Here is a 23,306-nt window from a genome sequence, read left to right as displayed (position 1 = left end):
ATTTTTTTAAAGAAAAAAAATTGAGCAGAGGAATCTACTACCTCAGACAAAACAAAGAAGATGAAAACACGTGAATAGAATTATGGATCATGCTACAAATTAAGTAGAATTTGAAACCTAGCTTGGATCCGCTTTTTAACCAAAATTGGGGGTAGGTAAATTACAGATCTAAATATCTGGGCGATATTAAGAAGAATTTCAACGAGTTATTTGACTGTAATTCAAGAGAATTTAAAGCACCTCTTAAAATCCATACCAAAAAAAGAGGAGGTCCTTTTTCAGATTAGTTATGTGTGTTCTCTGAGTACGAGGAGAGAGAAGAAATAGATGTGATTGAGAACAAGTTAAATAGTGATTCGTAGCAACTGAATTTGGAGCTACACAACACAAGCATTAATTATTACCTCTCTTTAGAGTATATAAGCACTTACATAGAATTTAGCACATGATAAATTAATTAACTGTGCAAATTCTGAAAGTACTACGTAGTTATTGATGGATAAACATAAGGACTAACAACATAGACACGAACCAATGGATCGAGAGAGAGACATAAACGACAGGGTTGCTAATTGTTGTCGGAGCGTTTCATCCAAGAAGGTGGAGATGATGAAGCTGCGACTGATCGATGAAAACGGCACCGGAAGGAGCCTTCATGTGTCGTTGGAGAACAGAGGCACTGCCCTTTGGGCGACGACGTCGTTCCACTGTCACTTTCCGGTAAAACCGAAACACGGAGCTTGCTGATCTGAACCTGAGATTGGGAAGCCATGAGTGACGGCGGTGAAAACTGAAAAGCTTACGAGGTCAAAATACCTTATAGCACAAACTTCGCTTTTATACAAAACAATATCAATTTAAGGCTACACTGGATATTTAAGAACTACCTTTTTTTTCACCATTATCCTTTCTTGAGGTAACTTTTATATATATATAATAGGGTGGGACACTAAATATAAAGTTCTTTGGAGATTCATAAATTTAAAATATTTCTTCAAATTATAAAAGACATTTTAGAAGCACTTAGAACTTGATAGTTGGAATTATTAAAAAAGTCCGCTAACGGCTAACCAGTCATATCACTTATGGTGTGGTATCTTATTATTGAATATAATTGATTCTTTACAAATAAATTTAAGTAATTTTATATTTTTGCATAAGGAAAGTGTTGAAAAATATAAATGTTAAATATTTAAGAATACTATCTTTTGCTATTTGCTTGTGGAGACAAAATAGGAGAAGACAACAAAAATTAACCCTGGGATCCACGTGAAAGTCGATCTTTTCTTCTTAAGATAAAGAAAATAACCCTTTCTAAGTTTATCCATTTATTTTCTCTTTCACGTGGTGCGGGACTTATTTGTTTCTTCTCGTTGTATTTTAGGGGTTAAAAAAGTATTATGTCATTTATTTACTTAATTTTTCCATTTTTCTATTCAACCAATGAATAGAAAGAGAGCTCAATTTTTTTTATATTTTTTTTCCTTTTTCTTTCAATACAAACAACTTATAAATATATTTATTTTTCACTAGTTTTCCTTGTCATCCCTCACGTATATTTGCACACAGTGAGTAATGCTTTGCCTTTATCACTTATCTGTCCGTTGTGTAATTAATACTTATTGATCCAAGTGATAAAAGATTTAATTCTTTTTAAACAGAGTCTTAAGTATGAGATCCATCCTCTTAAATGAGTCTTTTTACACTACACACACAAACACAAAAAAAAAAGTCTCTAAAGAAATTTAGCCAAGCATGCCCCAAGCTAATATCATTCTTGACGCTGAAAAACATAGACTGACGAGATAATTTTTGAGACTGTAATTGGAGTTGCCCTAAAATGAAGGAAAGTATCTTACAAAGATAGGACTTATAAGGAGTATATGTGAGGGTGTGAATGAGAGTCATATTATACAACGTACAATGTATTATTTTTTTTTTGTGCTAATTAGCGCTAGAGATCCTAATTAAATTCAATTCAGTCGTCCCTTATATACAATTATGTGCATAAAATAGTCTCATAATTTATAAAAGGTGTATTACATTAGTTTTTGGATAAATTACTTTTGTATCTTCTGAATATCCTTTTTTATATTTTGTTATTACCTCCTTTAATTCATATTGAGAGAAGTCTTCGTAAAATAAAAATGACAAAAATATTAAATACAGTGTTGTTAATTTATAAGCACAAAAGCATAACTTGATACAAAATTGATTAAATTTAAAAGCTAACTCATGGAGAATTTCAAAGAAAAAGTTATATATATATATATATATATATCAGCTAACTTACCAGTCCAACCAACAAACTACCAGTCTTGTATAATCGTGGATTATTGTTTTTCAGCCTTAAAGCTCTCCCTTTTGTCATTACTAACACATATTTGCCTTCTCTTTTCAATCTTAGGTGCACTAAAGAAATTTTCTCCTTTTTTCCCCCATAGATCATCTAAGCTATGGCGAGGACAAGAAACAAGAGTTTACAAGCAAAACTGGTAGGTATGTCTTCCCCACCCCCACCCCTTTTTTTGATTTAATATGACGACGATCAGCTCCATTTAAAAAGTAGAAATAGCTCTTGTTTGACATATTATTTGGCCCTAAATATCACATATACTATATAGGACAGGACAAGCAAGTATTGCTTATTTAAATTCAAGTTGTTTCTTACGTTAAACTAGTGTTGGATTAAGAAACCGTGTCTGATTGTGATCGTACTTTTAATGTTTGTTTGATCATTGAAAAATGTTCTGCTTGCCCAGTTCCCCCCTTTTTTTGTTTTAAAAATTTATATTTTTTGGTCAAAATCGTTTATATACGTTAGTAGAAGTACAATTCTTGGATATAAAACCCTACGTGTATTTTGACCAAGTAAATCTTTGGGTTATGTGTGCATTGCCCACCCTTCTCTTCTGAGGGGACAAGTTACATATAAAACCATTCATGTAGAAAAATAAGATTTTTAGCTATTCATTCAGTTAGCGACTATATTAATGACATGCAGAGAGCTATTCAAGCTATATATAATACCCTTGCATGCTCTCCAACTTATCCATTCCGCTTAATCACATTTTGCAAAGTCGTTGATTAGTTCTAGCTAGTTGAATTTTGCATAACGTGTGTGCTTCTTCAATCTGCCAAGTAAAAGACTATGTATTTATGTCTATCCCCATCCATTACTTTTTTGGCCAGTTACCCAATGTAGTTTGGTTGAGAGAAAGAAAACTTCTGAAATTTGGAAAGTTCTATTGTGTAGTTGAAGTGAAAATGGAGAAAAAGTAAAGAGGAAAGAATATTTCTAAATTTTCTCTTTGGTTCAAATTTCAAATTTTTGTTCCCTCCCTCATTTTCCTACTATCAAAAGGACAAGCATTATGCATAACTGGCAGAAGATTAAACATGATTAGATCATCTATGATATCCAGGTTCTTCTTGGGGACATGGGGGCAGGGAAAACAAGTTTGGTTCTTAGATTTGTGAAAGGTGAATTTTCCGAGTACCAGGAATCAACAATTGGAGCAGCATTCTTCACTCATGTGTTGTCTTTAAACGAAGCGACTGTAAAATTTGATATATGGGACACAGCAGGGCAGGAACGATACCACAGTTTGGCTCCTATGTACTATCGAGGTGCTGCTGCTGCCATTGTTGTGTATGACATTACAAGCATGGTAACTAAATACTGTATCAACTCTCCTTCTCTCCACATGCTTTAACTTAATAGAAGTATATCATTAATTCATTATTTTTCTAATGTACGTATCCTTTAAATGATTCAGCATTATGTTTTGCTTAGATAATATCTATTAGACTATTACTACATTTACAGTGAACATGTTTGGCTGAATAAATAATGCAAACTCTGGCACAGGATTCTTTTGTACGAGCAAAGAAGTGGGTTCGAGAAGTGCAAAGACAAGGTAACTGTCCAAATGTATATATCTTTTGAACAAACTTTTAAAGCATATTGAGCTTAATATAAATTGTCTGATGCTAGAACCCTGTAAACATGTGGCATATACCATCACGACCATAAATTCATTGGTAAGAGTAAGATTTCAGATGATAAATATTGGCTGAGGGCCAGAGCAATCCACTAACATCTGAACCAGATTTCTGCATGCTTAAAAAGTTGTGAACTTAGGCTAAATTGACTTCTATATATCATTCTGAAAAAGTTCATCACAAATTCATAAAACGGTACTAATTTGATAATTCACTTCAGCAAATTCAAGTTTGACAATGTTTTTGGTGGCTAACAAGGCTGATTTGGAAGACGAGAGAAAAGTCAGATATGAGGTATTTCCAGTGAATTGTTCTCATGATTTGTTTCAGTACTCATCTTCTTTTATGTGATGTACTTTGTAATTGTATTGATGGTTGCAGGAAGGTGAGGAATATGCCAAAGAAAATGGCTTGTCTTTTCTTGAAACTTCAGCAAAAACCGCACAGAATGTGAATGAGCTTTTCTATGAAATAGGTAAAATAATTTCCCATAAACCCTCTAAAGTATTTTGGGCAAGAGGCAGTATCTCCTACGAACTATGATGCAAGAGCACTTGCATTGTGTGCTCTGTCCTTCTGTTCTGTTCAACAATATTGCAATACCAAAAATAATAAGAAGCAATTCTATCGGTAATGTTTGGATAAATTTATCAATAAATATTTATAAGAGAAGAAAATTAAAAGATAAAATAAAACAAATTTTTAAGTTAAAAAAGTAACTTACGGATAAGTTAATTTTAATTTATACCAGAAATTTAATTCATTTCATCTTCTAAAAGTACTTGTTGATAATAAGTTTATGGAAAGAGGCACTTAGGAGTATAACCAATCACTAATAATGGTTATTAACGTGTGTTAAGATTGCTTGCTTAGAAATTAAAGAAACATTTTGCAGCAAAGAGATTGGTGAAAGCTAACCCTTCACGTCAAAGTGGAATGAAGCTGCATACCAGACCTGGAGAAACAAGAAGAGGATTCTTGTGTTGTACTTAATTATTAATGGCTTTCCTCACGTCACGTGTCCATTGTTGATGTCTACGTAAATGTAATTGCTCAGACAACAAGAACAAAGCCATGTTCGGTGTACATTGTAAGATCTCACGCCCAAACTTGTTCTTTCTTTTTATTTTATTTTTCTGTTTCTGGCTTACATGTACAACGTACTCCTTTCTGTAAACACATTATTTATATTACCCACTTGTTGGTAACGCTTAGTGTTGGTCAAATTTTACTACAGGGAGATAAAGCACTTTTAGATGATTCCCATTTCATTCACTATAGGGAGACAAACCAGAAATTCAACCTTTGGCTTTTCAATCAAAATCACAATTTCTCCCTTTTTTCATTTTATGCATTGAAATTCATAAAAATACTTTCCAAATTTTTATCCAAAAAGCTTGAAGCCAGTTTGAATACGGAACGCCAATGATGTTTCTTAGTTCTGCAATTTTCTCCTTTTTACTTTTGTGTCTCAGCCAAATTTTGATACGGTATATTTATTTTTTCTGCTCGCGCTCGCAAATGAACAATTGGCCAGAAGCAACAAGTTTTTATTTTCCATGTAATGTGACTTTAAAAATTGTGTATTAAGAATTTTGCCATATATTTGAAGTAAAAATGAATTAAAAAGAAAAAAAAAAAGAAATATAAAGGTGAAAAATATTTTTTTAGATTAATAGAAATGAAAAAGTAAAAGAATGAATAGAAAGGAATAAATAAATTCTCTGACAATTCTTTTAATAATTTTAAAATTACATTCAAATTAAAAAATTTAAACTTTTTTTGATAATAAATTTACAAATTAACATCCCTCCCTAGGTCGCTTTCCACCTTACCGAAGGAGAGGAGATTTATTTTTCTTGAGTAAAAAAAATCACCTTTCTTATTCCCTTTAACATATCATAAAAATTTGAAACTATTGTATTATTTATTGCTCTTTAGTTTTATTAAACCAAAAAAAGGATTACTATATAATTTTTTACACTGAATATACAATTATACACTAATTATAAAAAAAATATGCATTGAAAACTCTTAAAACATATATAAAAAAGAATTTAATGCTGTGTAAAATAATTTTATAATGTAATGTATAATTTTTTTTCTCATATAAAAATTATATACTGCATATATAAAACATTTAAGTACTACTAGACTTGTCTATTTACTCAAATTTGACCAAACAAAAGGAAGACGCAAAAAGGACTTTTCTCCATTGCCTCCGAAGGTAATGACATCCTTGGCATGTCCAATACTTTCTTCGTTGAGTTTTTGGATTTACCTTGCTTTCCCTGTGCAGTATGGTTAAACTACTCTTTTTTTTAACGGTATGTTTAAACTAATTTGATTACTCGACACTTAAAAAGTACTTACATATGTTTAAAGGATACGATACTCACTAAGGTCAACATAAGGTCTAAAATATATACCAATTAATTTTTTTATTGATGCGTTCATTTTGCAATTTGCATATATATTCGTTATAATTTTTACGTTTATTCTATTTGCTTGATAGAGCCAAACAAGAGCATTAGTTTTCATTTCTTTTAATTTTTCATAACATACCAAGACAAATTTACTTATTTAAATTTATCTTATCTTCATTTTCTTTATTTATTTTATATTTCAACCCAACTAAGTAGTAGTATTTCTTCATCACTTTTGCACCATTTTGCCATGATACTGCACTCCACATGCTCCCAAGTTCCCAACAAAACCGAATAATTTTCCTATTATCTCAATCAACCATAGAAAACTACTTTGACAGAATCAAGGGGAAAACTGAAGCTTCTTGCCTAATGGAGTTTGCGTTGCGGCAGAACAATGTTCTTGTCCTTATCGAAATGGACGAAAAGCTAAAGACTGTGCATGCAGATTGCAGTTGCAGCAGGTGTCAGCTTGTTTGTGGGTTTACCCTCCAATGCGCATTATTATTCATTTATTCATCGAAAACATAACTCCATGACCTCAAAAATCGAGAGAGAAACATTTTCATTTCATTTCTACGATTACAAACTACACGAGGAAGAAGAAATATAAAATTTCCTACTGGTGGTGGGAAATGCACCACCCAAAGTTTCCAAGGAAAAACAAGCAGAGTGTACAAATGCCAATGGAAACAGAGTGTAACTAGCTAATGCAAGAAAGCCTAGATAAAGTAATAATATGCGCCTTACTAATCATTATTCTTAGAAAATTAGTTAAGAAATTAAAAAAATGTTATTATAAAAATCATGAAAAAACTTAAAAAATCATAAATAACACACTTTTATCTATTTTAATAATTTTTTTTTAATTTCTTAATCAATATCTTTTAAGATATTAGTTAATATTTACCTAATAATAATAAAAAAGATGAATTGCAATCATGCCATGCCATGAAGGTACTCATAGCTTCTTCTCACCCTGCTGCTATGCTGCCACTACTACTTTATTCACAAAACTACCCTCGTAACAAAACCACAATTACCATGAAGGAGAGGTACAAGGGGAAGCGGAGGATGAAGAGAGACCATTGTTGCTACGTGAATCACTGCATGAAGTGGCCAAGGACCTTGCGTCTCTTAGAGAAACGGAGGAAGCCTCTGCAGGGAGCTTCTTCATTGGCGTCAAAGGTGGGGTACATGGTGAGTGAGTAACACAAGCCTCAGCTGCTGCATCATCTTCCTCAGAAGAACCACTTCTTTCCAAGCGCGAAGGTGAAGTGTCCGGTGTCTCAAATGGGGTGTCTGCTCCACTCCCTTGGCTCTCATAAATGGGGTTGGAAATGTACACAAGGTGTTTTTCCCCGCCATTGCAAGACTGTTTATCATCATCATGACAAAGATTTGATCTTGAGGGTGCTATGGATATGAGGGATGGTGGTGGGGAAGGGCTTGAATTTGAGTCTTGGGGTTGGATTTGGATTTGAAGAAGTTGAGAATAGTGCTTCTGCTTCCTTGGCCCAGCTTTGTCTTCTTTGCAAGAAACTGCAGGGAGAAGGATGCTTCTTGGAGCTTGGAGGACTCCTTGTGCATAAATGCTGCGGAATGGTGGAGACTGTTGTTGTTGGGGGAGTGAGGCTGTGTCTGTGTGAGAAGGTGAAGCATTGGCTCTGGCGGTGGGAATAGTACTGTTGTTGGAGTTTCTGTTTCTGAGGTGGCGACGCCGGAGTAAGAGGGAACAGTAGAGCTCAGCTAGCAGCACAAATATAAGGACTAGGACCACTGCAAGGGTCACCACCATTACCAAGGTTGCACCCATAATCACTTTGGATGAGCCCTTCATCTTCGCTTGACTACTCTCTCTCTCTCTCTCTCTCTCTCTCTCTCTCTCTGTCTCTTCCTTCGTAGAGAAGAGGCACGGTAATATAGGGGGAGGTAAGAAGTAAGAACAAAGTCCTTTTTGGCGGGAAACAGTCCTTTTGCCTTAAGAAAGGAGGCTTGGATGCAGACGGATGCGAATCGTAAAAAGAGAAATGGTCCTAGGGAACACCAAAGGCTTTTTGTTCTGAGCTAGTTTGGTTGGACTTTTGATCAGTTTTGACATTCTAGATCAGAGCTGTCAATTTGTTACTAATTTACTGCCATATGCATTCTCGCATGGTAAAACTAACAAAAGTTTTACATCTGCATTATTCTTCCTCGATTCAGTAAAACTCTACAGATTAATTTCACTGCTTTTCTTTTTCTGAGTGTTCCTTAAAATGGGAAGTGACACATTAAAAATGACCTTTTGCACAACTTTAACCCCATGCCACATTCATGCATTAAAGTGTGAGAAATCACTTTATATTCATGTGAAGTAACAGAATTATCAAAAATTATCAAGCAATTAAATAATGTACGTATAAATGTGCAAACAACATTATCTGAAGAAAAGAAAAGGTGAGTAGGAGGCTCTGAATAGCGTCTGTCTCAGCACCATAATTTTCTTCTTACAAACACTTCTACAATCATAAAAGACAACTTGAATTGATGCTCCGTATTATGACCTATAGCCGCATCTGTAAAATAATGGCAAAGTTACTATTGTCAACCAACACAGACGGGACCATCTATAATGATTTAGCACAGCACCGAAGTAGTCAGCATTTTGCTATAAAAGCACCACCATGCAATCTTCATTCTTCAGTAATACCAGGCACTTAACATTGTAACAAGATTAAAGCGTGATGATCATAACGAGTGCAATCATGCCGATAAAAGAGGAGCATTATACTTATGCTATCCTTTATCATGCTCTTAAGGCCGCAATCCTAGCTGCTAGATCATCACAGTCAGGTAACTTAGGATGCACATGCCGAGCTTCCAGTGATCTAACAGGCTCAAATGTAGCAGCACGAGTAAATACTTTCTTCTTAATTTCCGCTTCTCTGTGTTGTTCACGAGGAAGAGAGAATGATCGTGATGCATGATGACTAACCATCTCTGGTGTCTCATCAGATCCATATCCGCTTCCATTCTGCAGCAATTCCGTGGTTGAGTCATGGGCATGGTGGACTTTAGAGTTTCTTTTTAATTTTTCAGGCACAAGGACGGATGGCTTTTTGCTATAATGGATCAGTAATTTATCTATTATCCTTTCCTCTTCTGCATTTTGATACCGCTCATCATCAAGCATAGCTTTCAGACCACGTCTTGATTCATCTCGTCTCCTGCTTCTGCTCCTTGATTTTCTATTAAGTCCAGAGTCTTCATTAGTGGCATCGTAGTAACCAGGTAGTCGTGATCTTGACTGCCTTCGCCGCATAGATCTTGGTTTCACCACAGGGACTTCTTCGGAGATTTCTTTTTCACGACTCTGTTTGCTCCGTCTCTCATGTCTATTGCCCTGCCAATCCTGGTCAGAACTATCCAAATCTATTTGAATCCTCCTTTCCAACACAGAAGCAGCATCAGGCTTCTCATGTGCTGAATGATATGTAGAGATGCCACCACTGTCAGTAAGTGAAGATATCATATTGGCTCCACGTGTGCTGCTCTGCTGCTTAGAATTGGGATGTTTAAGATATGGAGGCGGAATGACATTACTGTAGCAGGGCTTCAGTGTAGGTGTTTCATCCCTTTGATTTTCTCTCTCGGATTTATCAGTCCCAGGTAGGCCAACATGATTAACAGCAAATGACTCGTTCACATTACTCTTGAAGCGCGACCCCGCATGACTAGAAGACTTCCTAGAAGTTGTAGTGCCCTGGTTTTCTCTTAGAGGGGTGGTATTCCCCATACTATCTTGCAGCTTGGAACCACCTTTAAATTGTTCAACTGTTTTCTGCTGAGATGGATGTCCAATTGATTTTAGCATACTACCCTGGTTTGCTCTTGAAGGGGTGATATCCGCCCTACTATAATGCAGCTTGGGACCACCTTCAAATTGTTCCACTATTTTCTGCTGAGATGGATGTCCAAACGATTTTAGCATACTGACCTGGTTTTCTCTTGGAGGGGTGGCATTCCCCCTACTTCTTTGCTGCTCGGAACCACCTTCAAATTGTTCCACATTTTTCTGCTGAGATGGATGTCCAAACAGTTTTAGCATACTACCCTGGTTGGCTCTCGGAGGGGTGATATTCCCCCTACTATACTGCAGCTTGGAACCACCTTCAAATTGTTCCACTGTTTTCTGCTGAGATGGATGTCCAATCGGTTTTAGCATACTACCCTCCTTCCAACAGCCTTTGTCACTCTTCTCAACAGTAATCTCTTGCCTTCCTGAATTATCATGGCCATCCCTTTTCCGAAGAACTTCATGACCATTTAGTGGCTTGAAGCCATTTCCAGGGAGTGTGGATTTAGAATGAAGATCGTGGTCAAGTCTGTTTAAGACAACAGCTTCCTTGCCATTCTGAAATCTGCACTCATTATTGGCAAGATCACAGTTTTTCTCTAACAAGACATCATTCCTTACTTCTTTTTGGGTAAAATCCTTCCCATGTGATGGTTTATCATGGTTAGGCACACATGCATTGTGGCCCTGTACAACAAACATTAGCAATTTTACATACGTTCTCAAAATTTGAAACAAAGTAAGAATTATCCGAGTATTCAATTTTGACAACGAAACCAGTACAAAATGCAGAAGACAGCACCTGTGCAGTAGCAGAGGATCTCGACATCCTCAGTTTGAAAGCCTTGGAGTCCCAGTTTATTGAAAACTCTGATGCAATCTCCTGCATCAAGCTGACCTTGTTCTCCAATGTAGAAAACTTGAAATTCAAATTTGCAGCAAACTGATAATTTGTAATATTTAGTCAGTACAGGAAACCAGAAAAAGTCATTAATTGTATTCTAACATAAATGAAAAATCACCTCTTGATTGACATAACATTCCATGCAATTCCCATATCTCTCCTGAAATATTTGCCTAAGGTCACGTAACTCTGGTAAATCAGAAAATCTTGCAGCCCCAAACATCAGAGACGATACAGCCATCCTACATTCCTCAGGGCAACCACTGTAAAAGAAATGGAAGCAGTTGTGTCAGTTATTCAACTTCTGACTGATCAAAAAAATTATTCAACTTCTGAATTTATGGGAAAATGTACAACGACTACCCAACCATAACAATTTCGGGACGTTTGTGACAGTTACAGGTGTCCAACCCACCATTTTAGTCAACCGAAAAATAAATAAACATAACTCCAACCGCCCCCTCCTAGATCATAAACTGAATGCATCATTTATTCTGACCAGTTCATCTCACCAAAATCATTACTAAAATTAATTCATTGCTTGGGAAAACTGTAATCGGTACCTAAACATGAAAAACTGCACGCGCAAAGGCAAAAACTATGTTCAACCACACACAGAACAACTACACGCGTATAAACCTGTAGATGCACACTCTTGTATGGTGTAGTCAGTACTCAGTAGGTTGGTGACCATTAAATAGACAGAAATTAGAAAATCTTTTCCTCTAAAAATGATGCAATTTCTACAATTGTGATTGTTGATCAGACAATAAGGAAAGAAAAGTTGCTGACGATATCAAAAGATAAAACACTGCCACTAACTTACCCATAATCCTCATCTCCAGAGAAGCATGGATATGATAAGCTACACTTAGTTCCTAATTTGATTTTTATTATTCTTAATTTTTTATTTCTTATAGTGATTTTTTTAATTCTTATAATTTATATTTTAAAAGTAATTTTTTTAGTCCCTATTATTTATATTTTAAATTTTTTTAGTCTCTATATTTTAAAAGTGATTTTTTTAATTTTTATATTTTATATATTAATTTATTTTTAATTCTTATCATATGTGAGTAATATTATCAATTACAATTAACTACAAAAATATTAGTAAGTAATTCGTAACTAATTTATCGTAAAATAATTTATAATAAAAAAATAGTTGACAGTTTATAACTAAAAATAATTTATAATATTAATAAGTAATTAAAATATAAATTATAGGGACTTAAAAAATCAATTTCAAATTAATAAAAACTAATATAGAATTAAAATACATGTTATAAGGACTAAAAAAATACTTTTAAATTAGAAAATAAAAAAAAATATAAATTATAGAAACTAAAAAAATCACATAAAAACTAAATAGATAAGAATGGTCAAATTAACTTAACCTTAGATTAATTTTAAAAAATGACTTGACTTAAATAAAACTAGGCGCAGCTGCATTAGATATAGGTTGAGCCCCCTGCAAAAAAAATGACAGTTTTTAAAGTAAATTTAGGGACCTTTTTATTTTGCCCTTCTCTCAAATTTTCCACGTTTTTTTTCTTCTTTATTTATTGAAACTCATTCGTTTTATTTGCGACCAGTGAGATGTGGGATACGAGTTTGATGCTTTCTATTTTATAAATGATTTTATAAATAATAAACCATTATTTTCTATTCTTCATTTATATTCTTTAAGAATTAAATCAGCGCATGTGTATCCATACCATGCATCATATATCCCCATTCAGCCGACGAATTTCAGAGTAAAATTGGTTTTCGGCCATAGCAATTATGTTACTAACGAATAGCACTGGCAGGTTGACTACACAAGTCATAATTCTGAGTTTAAATGATCATTATGAACAAAAGAGATAGAGAGGATATCAAATATCGAAGCAGAAATCGAAAACAAACTAATACCTCAGTTTCTGCATCGCAGGGAGATGCTTCAACACAAACTCACAGCATTGCTCAACGAAACCATAGCAAGAGGACAGTGTTAACTCAACCACAAGTCCTTCAGCCTGTTAAACACCTCACAACAAGACAAAACTTATAATTGAAACAAAATCATCAAACACAATTAAAAATCTATTCTATTGTAATCCATTACTCGATGCTGAACAAATTAAAACACACAAAAAAGTAAAGGTAAAAAAAAAAAAAAAGAGGATCAATTACCCTTCCATAGGCATTGATATCGAGACCGTTGAGCAATAGATCAGCAATATCTTTCTTCAGAAACTTCTCTGTCGCTCTTCTCTTCCTCCGTATCACATCGATCCGACTCTTGGTCAATTTGATCAACGATTTGCTGAAAACAAAAAAAGCAGCAGAGGAAAACACGTTTATCGTAGTGAGAAGCATAACCACACTTTCTTCATCAAACAGAGCACAGAGTGCGAACCATTTAGCGGTGAAGCCTCTGCCGAGTATTCCGTCCAACATGTTGGAAGATATCGACTCTGTGGTTTGACTCAGTGAGCTATTGGACTCGGAAGCTCAGAACGCAAGATTCGCCATTGCCGAAGCCTTCGTCGGAGAGTAACACACACTGTCTAGTTGCAATGGAAAAAGGGGAGGAAGAGAGAGAAAATATATAAATAAATACTAATGAATGAAAATAAATCCAGTTCAGGAAAAGGATCTTTCAGAAGCCACTTCTGCTGCGACGATAATGACCTTTGGCTGTTTCAATAAAGACGAAGGTTAATGCGAACGTTGGAGGGGTATTTTCGGTAGTTAAAAGGATTTTTATTACAGTGCGGATGGGAACATGAAATTAGAATGGAACCGAGTGGTTTGGTGACAGGGGAAAATTAATGAATGGTGAGGATGTAAAGTGAGTTGCTGAGCTGGATGGCACATTCGGATAAAGGAAGGGACAGAATGGGCTAAGGGGTTAAGAGCCGTTGTGCTGCGTCGCGTTGCGTCACTCTTTAGATTCTTAGTATTTAACGGTTTAACCTGAACCCGGAAATTCTCAACTCAAGAATGTGCCTCTTCTTTTTTTATTTCTTTAAATGTTTTTTATACACTGTAGTTAATTTTTATGGAATTAATTATAAATAGTAAACTATTTAACGCATCTGCGTATAAAAACTTGAATTTAAGATTAAGATTTGAGCTTACTGTAAACAACCATAAGATTTAAGCTTTTTTTATGTATAGGATTAATGTTTAAGCTGGAACAAATCTTTTAAATCATCTTGAATATAGCTACTATTAATATGGTATGAGTTTAAGTTAATGTTGTCTATATATAAATTTATTTTAGATGGGGTAATATTTTATATGAATCTATGTTTAAGTATTTAAAATTTAATAAATTATTTGTATTTGGATATTTATGTTGATAAACGCTTATACAGTTTTAAACTATTTAGATTCATTGCTACATGAATACGTATTTAGAAATTAAATAAAAATAAAAATCATTTATGATTAAAAATAAATTAAAAATTTAATAACTAACTAAATAATCAATATATTAGCATTACATATATCACAAAAAATATTAAAAATAAAAAAATCACAAGGAATCATTTACCTATTTTTAGTTTTTAAACACTGAAAGTACATTTTTTAAAATGAAGTCTAATCATTCTATTACTAAGGGTGTAATTTTTAAAATTAGGGGTGGATTTTGAAATATTATTCATTTTAGAATAAATCCAACATATGTTCCCACTTCTAAGTGGAAAGTCGTAGCATTTGTTACTACTTTTATTTTTTTTTAATTGAATTCGTACATCTTTTTACAACTAAATTTTTTTAAAAAAAATTATGAATTTTAAGTTGTATGTTTTTTTTAAGACTTTAAAATTGTATTTTTTTTTTTTTTTGCTTTTGTATGACTTCCTAGTAATTAAGTTTCTTTTTTCTTCGACTTCAAAGTTTTTTTTTTTTTTACTTTTAATTTTTTTTTACTTCAAAATCGTATTGTTTTTTAAATTGTAAATAATTTTTTAATTTAATTATTTAATAAATAAATGTTTTTTTACTTTTTTTATTTAATATTTTGCATATGGTCTTATTTAATATTTAATATATTTTTTAAATATTTTTTTACTTAATATATCTCATATATGCTTTGTATTTGGTTTTTTTACGACTTCAAAGTCGTTTTTATTAAATAAAATATTAAATATAAAAAATAGATTAAATGAAATAATATTTAAAATATATATTAAATTTAAATAAAATCATATACAAAAATATCAAATAAAACAAAATATTTAGAAAATTATTTATTTATTAGATAATTAAATTAAAAAATGATTTACAATTTAAAAAAATAATACGAAAAACATAAAAAATGAAAGTAAAATAAATGACTTTAAAGTCATAAAAAAATTACTTATATTACTTTGAAGTCGTAAAAAAACCTACAATATAGAGATAATGATCTTTTTTTAAATAATTGAAGTAATAAAATAATTTACGACTTTAATTTTTAAAAAAAATCATAACTGTTTCAACTTTCAACTCATAACACTTAAAATGGATAATAATTTATAATCGATTCTCAATTCTTAATTTTGAAAAAAAATTACCCCACTTAATTAATAAATTGTCCTCATTCTATTATGTGGCCTTTTAAGAGTACAAGTTACCTTAGTCCTTGCCACTCACCTTAAAATTTATATTTTAGGACAATCACAATCCAATAAATAACTCTATTTATTGAACATGTAGTTCCGTAGTTGAGTTACATTTGGGACTAGGAGTCCAGCTATGGCGCTACATGCACTCAGTGACGGAGCAACAAATTTGGACTTTCCCATTAGGTTAGGCCTAATCCAAGTTTTGTACTGAGGCCCAGTTCCATTATCAAAAGAGCCCACAATTCCTTTGGTGAATGATGATTCATTCCTTGCGTGACGGGAGTTGCGAATTGACCCCAATTCTTATGTTATTAACTCCTAACAAGGGACGGGTACTTTTTTATTTAAAAAAAAGTATCTTTTGTATGGAAATACAATCCCGATGTATAATTGCATAATGGAACGAAATTGTGTTTATGTTGTTTATGGATGGAGTACCAAAAAAATAAACAATGAAATATGTCTTATAATTGAATAACAAAATTTGGTTTTCGTTGTTTTTTTAAGAAATGCAGAAAAAAGTAACAAAAACACAATTCTGTTTTCCTTCCTTTTCGAAGGGGATGCAAAAAAAATAAACAACAAAATCATGATTTCATTTTTTTTCGATCCAAAAATAGAACTATGCTTCCATTCTTCATTTTCGTCTTCTTCTTCCTCTACAAGTTAAGAATTGATCTGATGGTGGTGATGAACATCTGGGTCAATGGATCTAAATTGATGCAGATTGAAGGTGTTTGGTCACAGTGGTGGTGAGAACACGCAACGCAAACAAAAATGCATGGCAAAGGGATCTCACAATGTTACAAAGGTGCGGTGGGGGCAGGGCCAAGGGGACGTGCGTGTAGATCTAAAGTTAGGAGCGGTGCGTGACACTATTCGGACAATGAGTGACACACGACGTTATTGTGATGACATTGGGATCACTAAGTTTAGATCTAGACGGAGGTGGTGGTGCAAGGCGTTGGTGTGGTGGTGATGGGTTGAGTGGGGTGAGAAGAAGGTGGAGGGAAAGAGGGAGGGGGAAGAAAATCTTTTCTCACGTTTATAGGACCAATAGCAAATGGATTGGGGTCAATTACAACTCCTTTGTATGAGATTTAGCTCATACTCATACATGTGTTTTAACCTAAAACAATAGATTCAAGTAGTCAATTTTTTCTTTCTTGTTCTTCTTGTTTCTTTTATTTTTATTTTGCTCCTTCTTTTATTTTTTGGACACACCATTTACTGATTGATTGTTCTTGATAACAGCGGAAAGGAATTTTAAATTTTTGAAAAAAAAAAAGAAAACTTAAAAAGTTATAAAGTTAACATTGTGGTTGAAGAGAAGAGGAAGATATCATTGGTTAGAATATTTTCTATTAACAAAAACTAACAAATCAATCATTGAAAAAAAAATCAAATGTTACAAATAAGTTGTAAAATGTCTTAGAAAAAGATCTATTCTTTGATTGTTATTCAAATTTATAATAAATAAATAGTTTTCAATATATACTATGTTGTAATTAAAATATATAATAAATAAATATATTTGAACATATAAATTATACGTAAAAAATATATATTTTAGATTTATAATAAATAATTTATACTGTGATAAAAGATTATTTTAAATTATTGATATTTTTTAAAAACATGATAAATTAAAAGTATAGGAGGTACTCTCATTCAATATAGGTATTGTAATGTATCTATAATCCATTATTTATAATCTATAAAAATTATAATAATGATACCCACTTTTCATGTCCATAGTTTTGGTCTATTTTACTCCTTAACTAACATAATAAACAACACCATTATTATCTTAACTTTCATCATCTTTCTTTTATTATATTTTTATTTTTAAAAATATAGAGAGATTTGTGTCACTCTTCTCCTAGTATATGCAGAGGATGTTTAATTGAGAGAATAAAAAGAGCGGGAGTCTAACCCTCTAGTATATTCTAATTATAATATAATAATAAATTTTTTATTTTCTCACATGTCTTTGTAATATTTGATAAGTAAAAAGTCTTCAACCAGACAATAATCTAATTAGTCATTTGTCTTTTGTACCTTTCTTTCATAATTAATCAATTGTCAAATTTAGGATTTTAAAACAAAAACCATAATATTTAAGTCGTAGAATCGTACTATTATTTTTTTAATGGATGTGATTAGTGGATGACTTAAGTTTCGTCCACAGTCTCAACTCTCAAGCTTAGTCTCTTTCCATATGGTTGCAATAATATATTAGAGTGGAACAGATCAGAAAGACAATAATATATAGTACAGAAAAGTAGAGGCAATACAAATATGGTAACTAATGTTACATGGAACGTGCAGGATAAAAGACGAAGGATTTACACCACCTTCCACTCAACAATCATGACGATATATCTTGATGTAGTTTGAAAAGGATTAAAAGGAACAACAGAGACAAAGAACACAAGACTGATAAAGGAAATTAATTAAAGGATGATATTATTTGAATATATTTATATTTTAAATATTTTACTAATATCTCTTATTCTTATTTATTTTTTTCTATCATATTATAGTGCTTATTATATTTATATTTTTTTCTCTATACGTCAAAAGGCATTTAGATGTCTAAACATCTTTTCCTTGATTAAGAATATGGAGTTGCATATATGTAAATGGCATATCAGAGGAGTAAATGAAAGAGACCACGCAGAGGTTGAATGTGGTGAGAGACTAAGTAATTAATGGAGTATATAAGAAAAAGGTGAAATAAAAAAAAAAGGATCTGTACAACTTCCCGCTGAATAAATATGACTTTGTTATAGTACCTAAAGATATCATCATAGGGAAATTTGACTCTTTAATAAGAAGTGATGGATACATTTTAAGGAGGAAAATGTATACTTATGATTAAGGCTTATAAAATATAAATAAAATCTTGAATGGTGAGAAAAGAGTATCAAAGAGACACGAAAGTCATACATAGAAAACATAATGTAATTATACATTATTTTTTTTAATAAAAATAATAACACATCCTATTAAGTTTTAGGTGTAATTAGATTTTGGTTTCTTCCTATTACGATTATAGTGTCTTCTGTCTCTTAATAATTTATTGCAGCAATTGAATCCCTTAATTTGTTTAATTTTTTTTTTAAAAAAACGATGTCCTTTCAATCCATCGTGCCATCGCTAACAAAAGTTTATTTTATACACGACATGGCACTAAGTTAACATCTTGATAGATACTGCAGTGAGTTTGGGTGTGGGTTGTTTTCTCCCCCCTTCAGCAAAAAAGAAAAAAAATACAGTGAGTTTAATTCATTTAAATCTTTGACATAGATAGATTAATATAAGAGAGTTTTTATGGTGCACCTAATAATGTAGAGGTTATGATATTGTTAATTTTTTAACCGATCAATTATATGTCATTTTTCTATTAATTATTATTTTCTTATTTTAAATAAGTCTTTGATTATTATTTTTTAAAATTTTTAAATTGTAATTTTTAAAATTAAAAAATATGATTAAAGATAACTTTAAAAGTTTGAATTGTAAAATCTTTTTAGTTACTTTCAACACCTTTTATAAAAAAAATCTTTTGGAGTTTAGGGTTTAAAAATTTCTTATTGTTATTTCTTAAGCATAGAGTTTATAAAAAGTGTTGAAAGTAATTAACTAAAAAGATGTTAGAGTTCAACTTCTAAAGTTATCTTAAATCATATTTTCTAATTTAAAAGTTATAATTTTAAAAATTTAAAAAATAATAATCAATGACTAATTTGAAGAAAAAAATTTAATGAAAAGATGAGATATAATTTGATTGATTAAAAAATAAATATAATCAAAATTCCCCAAATTATTGAGGGCACCATAGAAACTCTTAGTATAATATTACAAATTTAAATATAATAATATGATTTGCTTAAGTAGATTGAAATCACTAATGGGTCATTGAGATGCTATACGTAATAAAGTGTAATATCCCGTACATAAATAGTAGGTCATTTGCTAACTTTTGTTAGTAATTGGAAGATAAATTGATAGAGGGATATTTTTTAATTGAAAATTATGATATCCGGTTGCTGCAATAAAATATCAAGGAACCAAAATTGAATGTGAACCATATTTTGAGAGATAAAGCTGAAATTAAGTCTTTATATTATAATAAGTTAAGATACCATCTCTAGGATTTGAGTCACAGTTTGTACATAATAAGGCCGAAATTTTGCCCACTCCCAATATGTGTTGTGTATTTGGTTTTTTGGGTGATGAAAGTTTGTTTGTTGTTAATGTTAGTTATCATTAAGGTGGAGTTGTCCCACTTATAAACCAAACTCCTTTAACACTCATCAGCAGCCACCAATTCAAATATATATACATACATGTATACATCGAATCCCAATACAAAATCCCTTTAACTAGCTGTCTATTAGTTTCTGTTTATGCCCTGCTACTCTGTTTTCTCATCCATTCAACAAAACCAAAGTTCATACTCTTTTCAGCCTTGAAGCAAATCATACCCTTACAAACCATGTTGATTTGATCTTCAGATCAATCAAACCACAGTGTATCTCATCTGTTTCAACTTCACTCAAAGTACTATCATGTTTTTATTTTATGCAAAGTTTTAAAAAGCAGTCCGCCACTGCAATTTTGGCCTCAACATCAAGGTGTTTGAGGTCTGTCTGACCACAACGTGACTGCAATTGTGGTTGCATTTATCCACAAAATTTTCCCTTTATCAAGAATAGTCATGAAACCATGATTGTGACCGCAATTTAAAATCATGATTTAATGGTTTCACTTTGTCATGACCTCGTGCACCCCTTGAAGCTTATTCAGGCTTCAAATTCTTGAAATTATACCCCCCTCCCCACCTCTCCCTTTGATGCTTTACATGGAGTACTTGAAGGAAGTGGAAGGAAAAACTGTGCATGATTATCTTGAGGTAAAGATGGGTAAAATGACAAAGCCAATAGGTGTGGAAGGACCAGTGATAGTGGGTGCTGGTCCATCAGGGCTTGCTGCAGCAGCATGTCTTAAACAGAAAGGCATTCCAAGCCTAATCCTTGAAAGGGATGATTGCTTGGCTTCAATGTGGCAGCTCAAGACTTATGACCGACTATGCCTTCATCTACCTAAGCAATTCTGCCAACTCCCTCTAATGCCTTTCCCCCAAAACTTTCCCTCTTATCCAACCAAACAACAATTCTTGGCCTATCTCAAAGCCTATGCTGACCATTTTGACATAAAACCAGCTTTAAGCAAGACTGTGATCAGTGCCAACTTTGATCATAGATGTGGGTACTGGAGGGTGAAGACTCAAGGTGTGAAAAAGGAGGAGACAGAATATGTTTGTCAGTGGCTGATAGTAGCCACTGGAGAGAATGCTGAAGAGGTTGTGCCTCAAATTGAAGGAATGAGTGAGTTTGAAGGGCCTATCTTACACACTAGCTCATATAAGAGTGGTAGTATGTTTTGTGGGAAGAATGTTTTGGTGGTTGGATGTGGTAATTCAGGCATGGAAGTTTGTTTAGATCTCTGCAACCATCATGCTCGCCCATCCCTTGTGGTTAGAGATACAGTGAGTACACTTAAAACTTATGATCTTCTAAATGACATACTCAACATCTTCATCATATATATTCTTCCTTCACTGAACCTATTTAATAACATAATAATTAGAGTTTATTTATATATCTTGTTACTTTCAACCAATCAGAGTAAATAAGACTTTTAAGATAATTACCATTAAAGTAAATAAACTAATCATAACCATTTATAATTGGATAAAAATATAAAAGCTTTTACACCAGCAATATATTGACTATTTACTCATTAATTATTGTGTTTATATATATACATTGGAAAGCATATTGGGTGTTGCTCTTACTTTCAGTTGACTGGTCCTCTTAAATCCAGTTTAAATAAGTGTTCCGGTCGAAATCGATGTAAGACTCTTGTTCAGCTGGAAAAAGTGACGTGAACAGAGTCAGCTAATGTATTACGTACATTATGGAGTAAATCATAATATGAAACTATGTTCTGAAAGACGTTTGTCGTATTAATTTTTTAACGATGATGATCAGTGACCACGCCTAAAGTTTTTAAATGTGTATGTTGTTGGTGAAGTCAGATTTCAAATATGTATTCTATTATTCAAATTAGTCTCATAAGTTATTGTGAGGGCCAAATACAAACTCCAAACGTCATTTTCATTATTAAAGAATTAGTATGACAGAAATTGATTCTCCGCGAAAACAAATTTAATTCTTTTTTAAAATTTAACTCAACTATTAACTCTAAAGAAACAAAACTCTTTGAAAATGTTTTTTCTTAAGAAAAAATCTCAAAAATGTTTTGTCATGGTCCTCAATAGTTAGCATGCGCAAACAACGTCAGACACCCAAGCCTTTGATATTGATAGTATGTTCTTTTCTCTCATCGAACCATTTTCTATGGTCACGGGAATCACCGAAAGCATGAAAAGATGATGGTCACTAATTTTTCTAGAAGTTTACAAAGCAACTTTTAAGATCTTTAATTTTAAACGTGATATTTTCTTTTTACTGTAGGTGCATATCTTGCCACAGCAGATGTTTGGGAAATCAACTTTTGGTTTATCTCTGAGCTTGCTCAACTGGTTCCCCATGCGTCTTGTGGACAAATTTTTACTTCTTATGTCACATCTCATTCTCGGGGACACAGCTCAATTTGGACTTAATCGTCCCAAAATTGGCCCTCTAGAGCTCAAGAACTTGTGTGGCAAGACCCCAGTTTTAGATTTTGGCACACTTGCTCACATAAAAAGTGGAAAAATTAAGGTTAGACTATTCTTCCTATCCCAATCAAATCCAAAATAATTTTCATCGTGTTCTGGTTCTTGTCAAAGTCAAACAAATTTGCCTTTTGGTTTAAGGTAAAGATTTAAAAGAAACAAAAGAAAAAAGACTTTTTTTTTCTTTCTCTTTTATTGTTTTCAACATTATATAGTCTAATATGTAATAGGTTTGCCGCGGAATTAAACAACTAGCACAACACAAGGCTGAGTTTGTAGATGGAAAAATAGAGGATTTCGATGTGATCATTCTAGCAACTGGATACAAAAGTAACGTACCCACATGGTTGAAGGTGCAGAAAACAACAGTCTTATGCTTAATGTCATCGATGATGTTAATGAAATACAATTAAACATATAATGATTGGGCTTTTGAAATTTTTTTGGTCACCAGGGCAGTGACATGTTTTGTGAGAAGGATGGATTGCCCAGGAAACCTTTCCCAAATGGATGGAGAGGTGAAAATGGACTCTATGCTGTGGGTTTCACTAAACGTGGCCTTCTTGGTGCATCTTTTGATGCAAAGAGGATTGCAGGAGATATTGAACATTGTTGGAAAGCTGCTAATTAATACCATGCGTGTGTAGGAGTTGATGCACTTTATTATATGCAACGGAATCTTTTGTGTATGGATGTACGATCGAAAAATCCCAAACCTAGATTTAATCATTTTAAGTGATAATTATAATGACTTGCTTGAATTAAGCGGTAATTATATTTT

At 32.7% G+C, this 23,306-nt stretch overlaps 5 protein-coding genes across 6 annotated transcripts; 2 read left to right on the top strand and 3 right to left on the bottom strand.

Annotated features, from left to right (window-relative positions):
* Window positions 1-344: 344 nt before the first annotated feature.
* LOC113001643 (uncharacterized) lies at window positions 345-908 on the bottom strand. Its single transcript, XM_026128529.2, has one exon. It carries the CDS (start codon window positions 770-772, stop codon window positions 569-571), a length of 204 nt encoding a protein of 67 aa, XP_025984314.1. The 5' UTR covers window positions 773-908; the 3' UTR covers window positions 345-568.
* A 1,295-nt stretch (window positions 909-2,203) lies between these two features.
* Window positions 2,204-5,355, top strand: LOC100782628 (ras-related protein RHN1). Of its 2 annotated transcripts, none has more exons than XM_003524342.5 (6): window positions 2,204-2,495; window positions 3,426-3,671; window positions 3,872-3,920; window positions 4,226-4,299; window positions 4,387-4,480; window positions 4,901-5,355. In XM_003524342.5, exons 1-6 carry the CDS (start codon window positions 2,457-2,459, stop codon window positions 4,996-4,998), a joined length of 600 nt encoding a protein of 199 aa, XP_003524390.1. In that variant the 5' UTR covers window positions 2,204-2,456; the 3' UTR covers window positions 4,999-5,355. The 2 variants fall into 2 exon arrangements, with proteins under 2 accessions (XP_003524390.1, XP_006580464.1); XM_006580401.4 differs by having other exon boundaries at window positions 2,204-2,499.
* A 1,618-nt stretch (window positions 5,356-6,973) lies between these two features.
* Window positions 6,974-8,271, bottom strand: LOC100783170 (uncharacterized). Its single transcript, XM_003524343.5, has one exon. It carries the CDS (start codon window positions 8,269-8,271, stop codon window positions 7,471-7,473), a length of 801 nt encoding a protein of 266 aa, XP_003524391.1. The 3' UTR covers window positions 6,974-7,470.
* A 525-nt stretch (window positions 8,272-8,796) lies between these two features.
* LOC102662624 (uncharacterized) lies at window positions 8,797-13,766 on the bottom strand. The gene is made up of 6 exons (XM_006580402.4): window positions 13,575-13,766; window positions 13,349-13,481; window positions 13,088-13,191; window positions 11,292-11,436; window positions 11,072-11,212; window positions 8,797-10,956 (listed from the first exon to the last, which is right to left on the bottom strand). Exons 1-6 carry the CDS (start codon window positions 13,613-13,615, stop codon window positions 9,220-9,222), a joined length of 2,301 nt encoding a protein of 766 aa, XP_006580465.1. The 5' UTR covers window positions 13,616-13,766; the 3' UTR covers window positions 8,797-9,219.
* A 6,166-nt stretch (window positions 13,767-19,932) lies between these two features.
* On the top strand, window positions 19,933-23,306 carry LOC100783701 (indole-3-pyruvate monooxygenase YUCCA2). The gene is made up of 4 exons (XM_003524344.5): window positions 19,933-21,331; window positions 22,323-22,571; window positions 22,756-22,878; window positions 22,980-23,306. Exons 1-4 carry the CDS (start codon window positions 20,636-20,638, stop codon window positions 23,154-23,156), a joined length of 1,245 nt encoding a protein of 414 aa, XP_003524392.2. The 5' UTR covers window positions 19,933-20,635; the 3' UTR covers window positions 23,157-23,306.

This window comes from Glycine max, chromosome 5 (genome assembly GCF_000004515.6).
Source record: "Glycine max cultivar Williams 82 chromosome 5, Glycine_max_v4.0, whole genome shotgun sequence".
NCBI lineage: Eukaryota > Viridiplantae > Streptophyta > Magnoliopsida > Fabales > Fabaceae > Glycine > Glycine max.
Note: the sequence above shows the minus strand (reverse complement) of the source record. Positions and strands in the feature narration are given on the sequence as shown.

Coding starts and splice junctions, on each gene's coding strand:
- LOC113001643 (XM_026128529.2), bottom strand. CDS start 772: ATGGCTTCCCAATCTCAGGTTCAGATCAGCAAGCTCCGTGTTTCGGTT.
- LOC100782628 (XM_003524342.5), top strand. CDS start 2,457: ATGGCGAGGACAAGAAACAAGAGTTTACAAGCAAAACTG. Junction 4,300..4,386: donor AGAGAAAAGTCAGATATGAG/GTATTTCCAGTG, acceptor TGATGGTTGCAG/GAAGGTGAGGAATATGCCAA. Junction 4,481..4,900: donor TGAGCTTTTCTATGAAATAG/GTAAAATAATTT, acceptor AACATTTTGCAG/CAAAGAGATTGGTGAAAGCT.
- LOC100783170 (XM_003524343.5), bottom strand. CDS start 8,271: ATGAAGGGCTCATCCAAAGTGATTATGGGTGCAACCTTGGTAATGGTG.
- LOC102662624 (XM_006580402.4), bottom strand. CDS start 13,615: ATGTTGGACGGAATACTCGGCAGAGGCTTCACCGCTAAATG. Junction 11,437..13,087: donor CCTGCGATGCAGAAACTGAG/GTATTAGTTTGT, acceptor TTTCTTTTACAG/TGGTTGCCCTGAGGAATGTA. Junction 10,957..11,071: donor GATCCTCTGCTACTGCACAG/GTGCTGTCTTCT, acceptor TTTGTTGTACAG/GGCCACAATGCATGTGTGCC.
- LOC100783701 (XM_003524344.5), top strand. CDS start 20,636: ATGCTTTACATGGAGTACTTGAAGGAAGTGGAAGGAAAAACTGTGCAT. Junction 21,332..22,322: donor CCCTTGTGGTTAGAGATACA/GTGAGTACACTT, acceptor TTTTTACTGTAG/GTGCATATCTTGCCACAGCA. Junction 22,879..22,979: donor ACGTACCCACATGGTTGAAG/GTGCAGAAAACA, acceptor TTTGGTCACCAG/GGCAGTGACATGTTTTGTGA.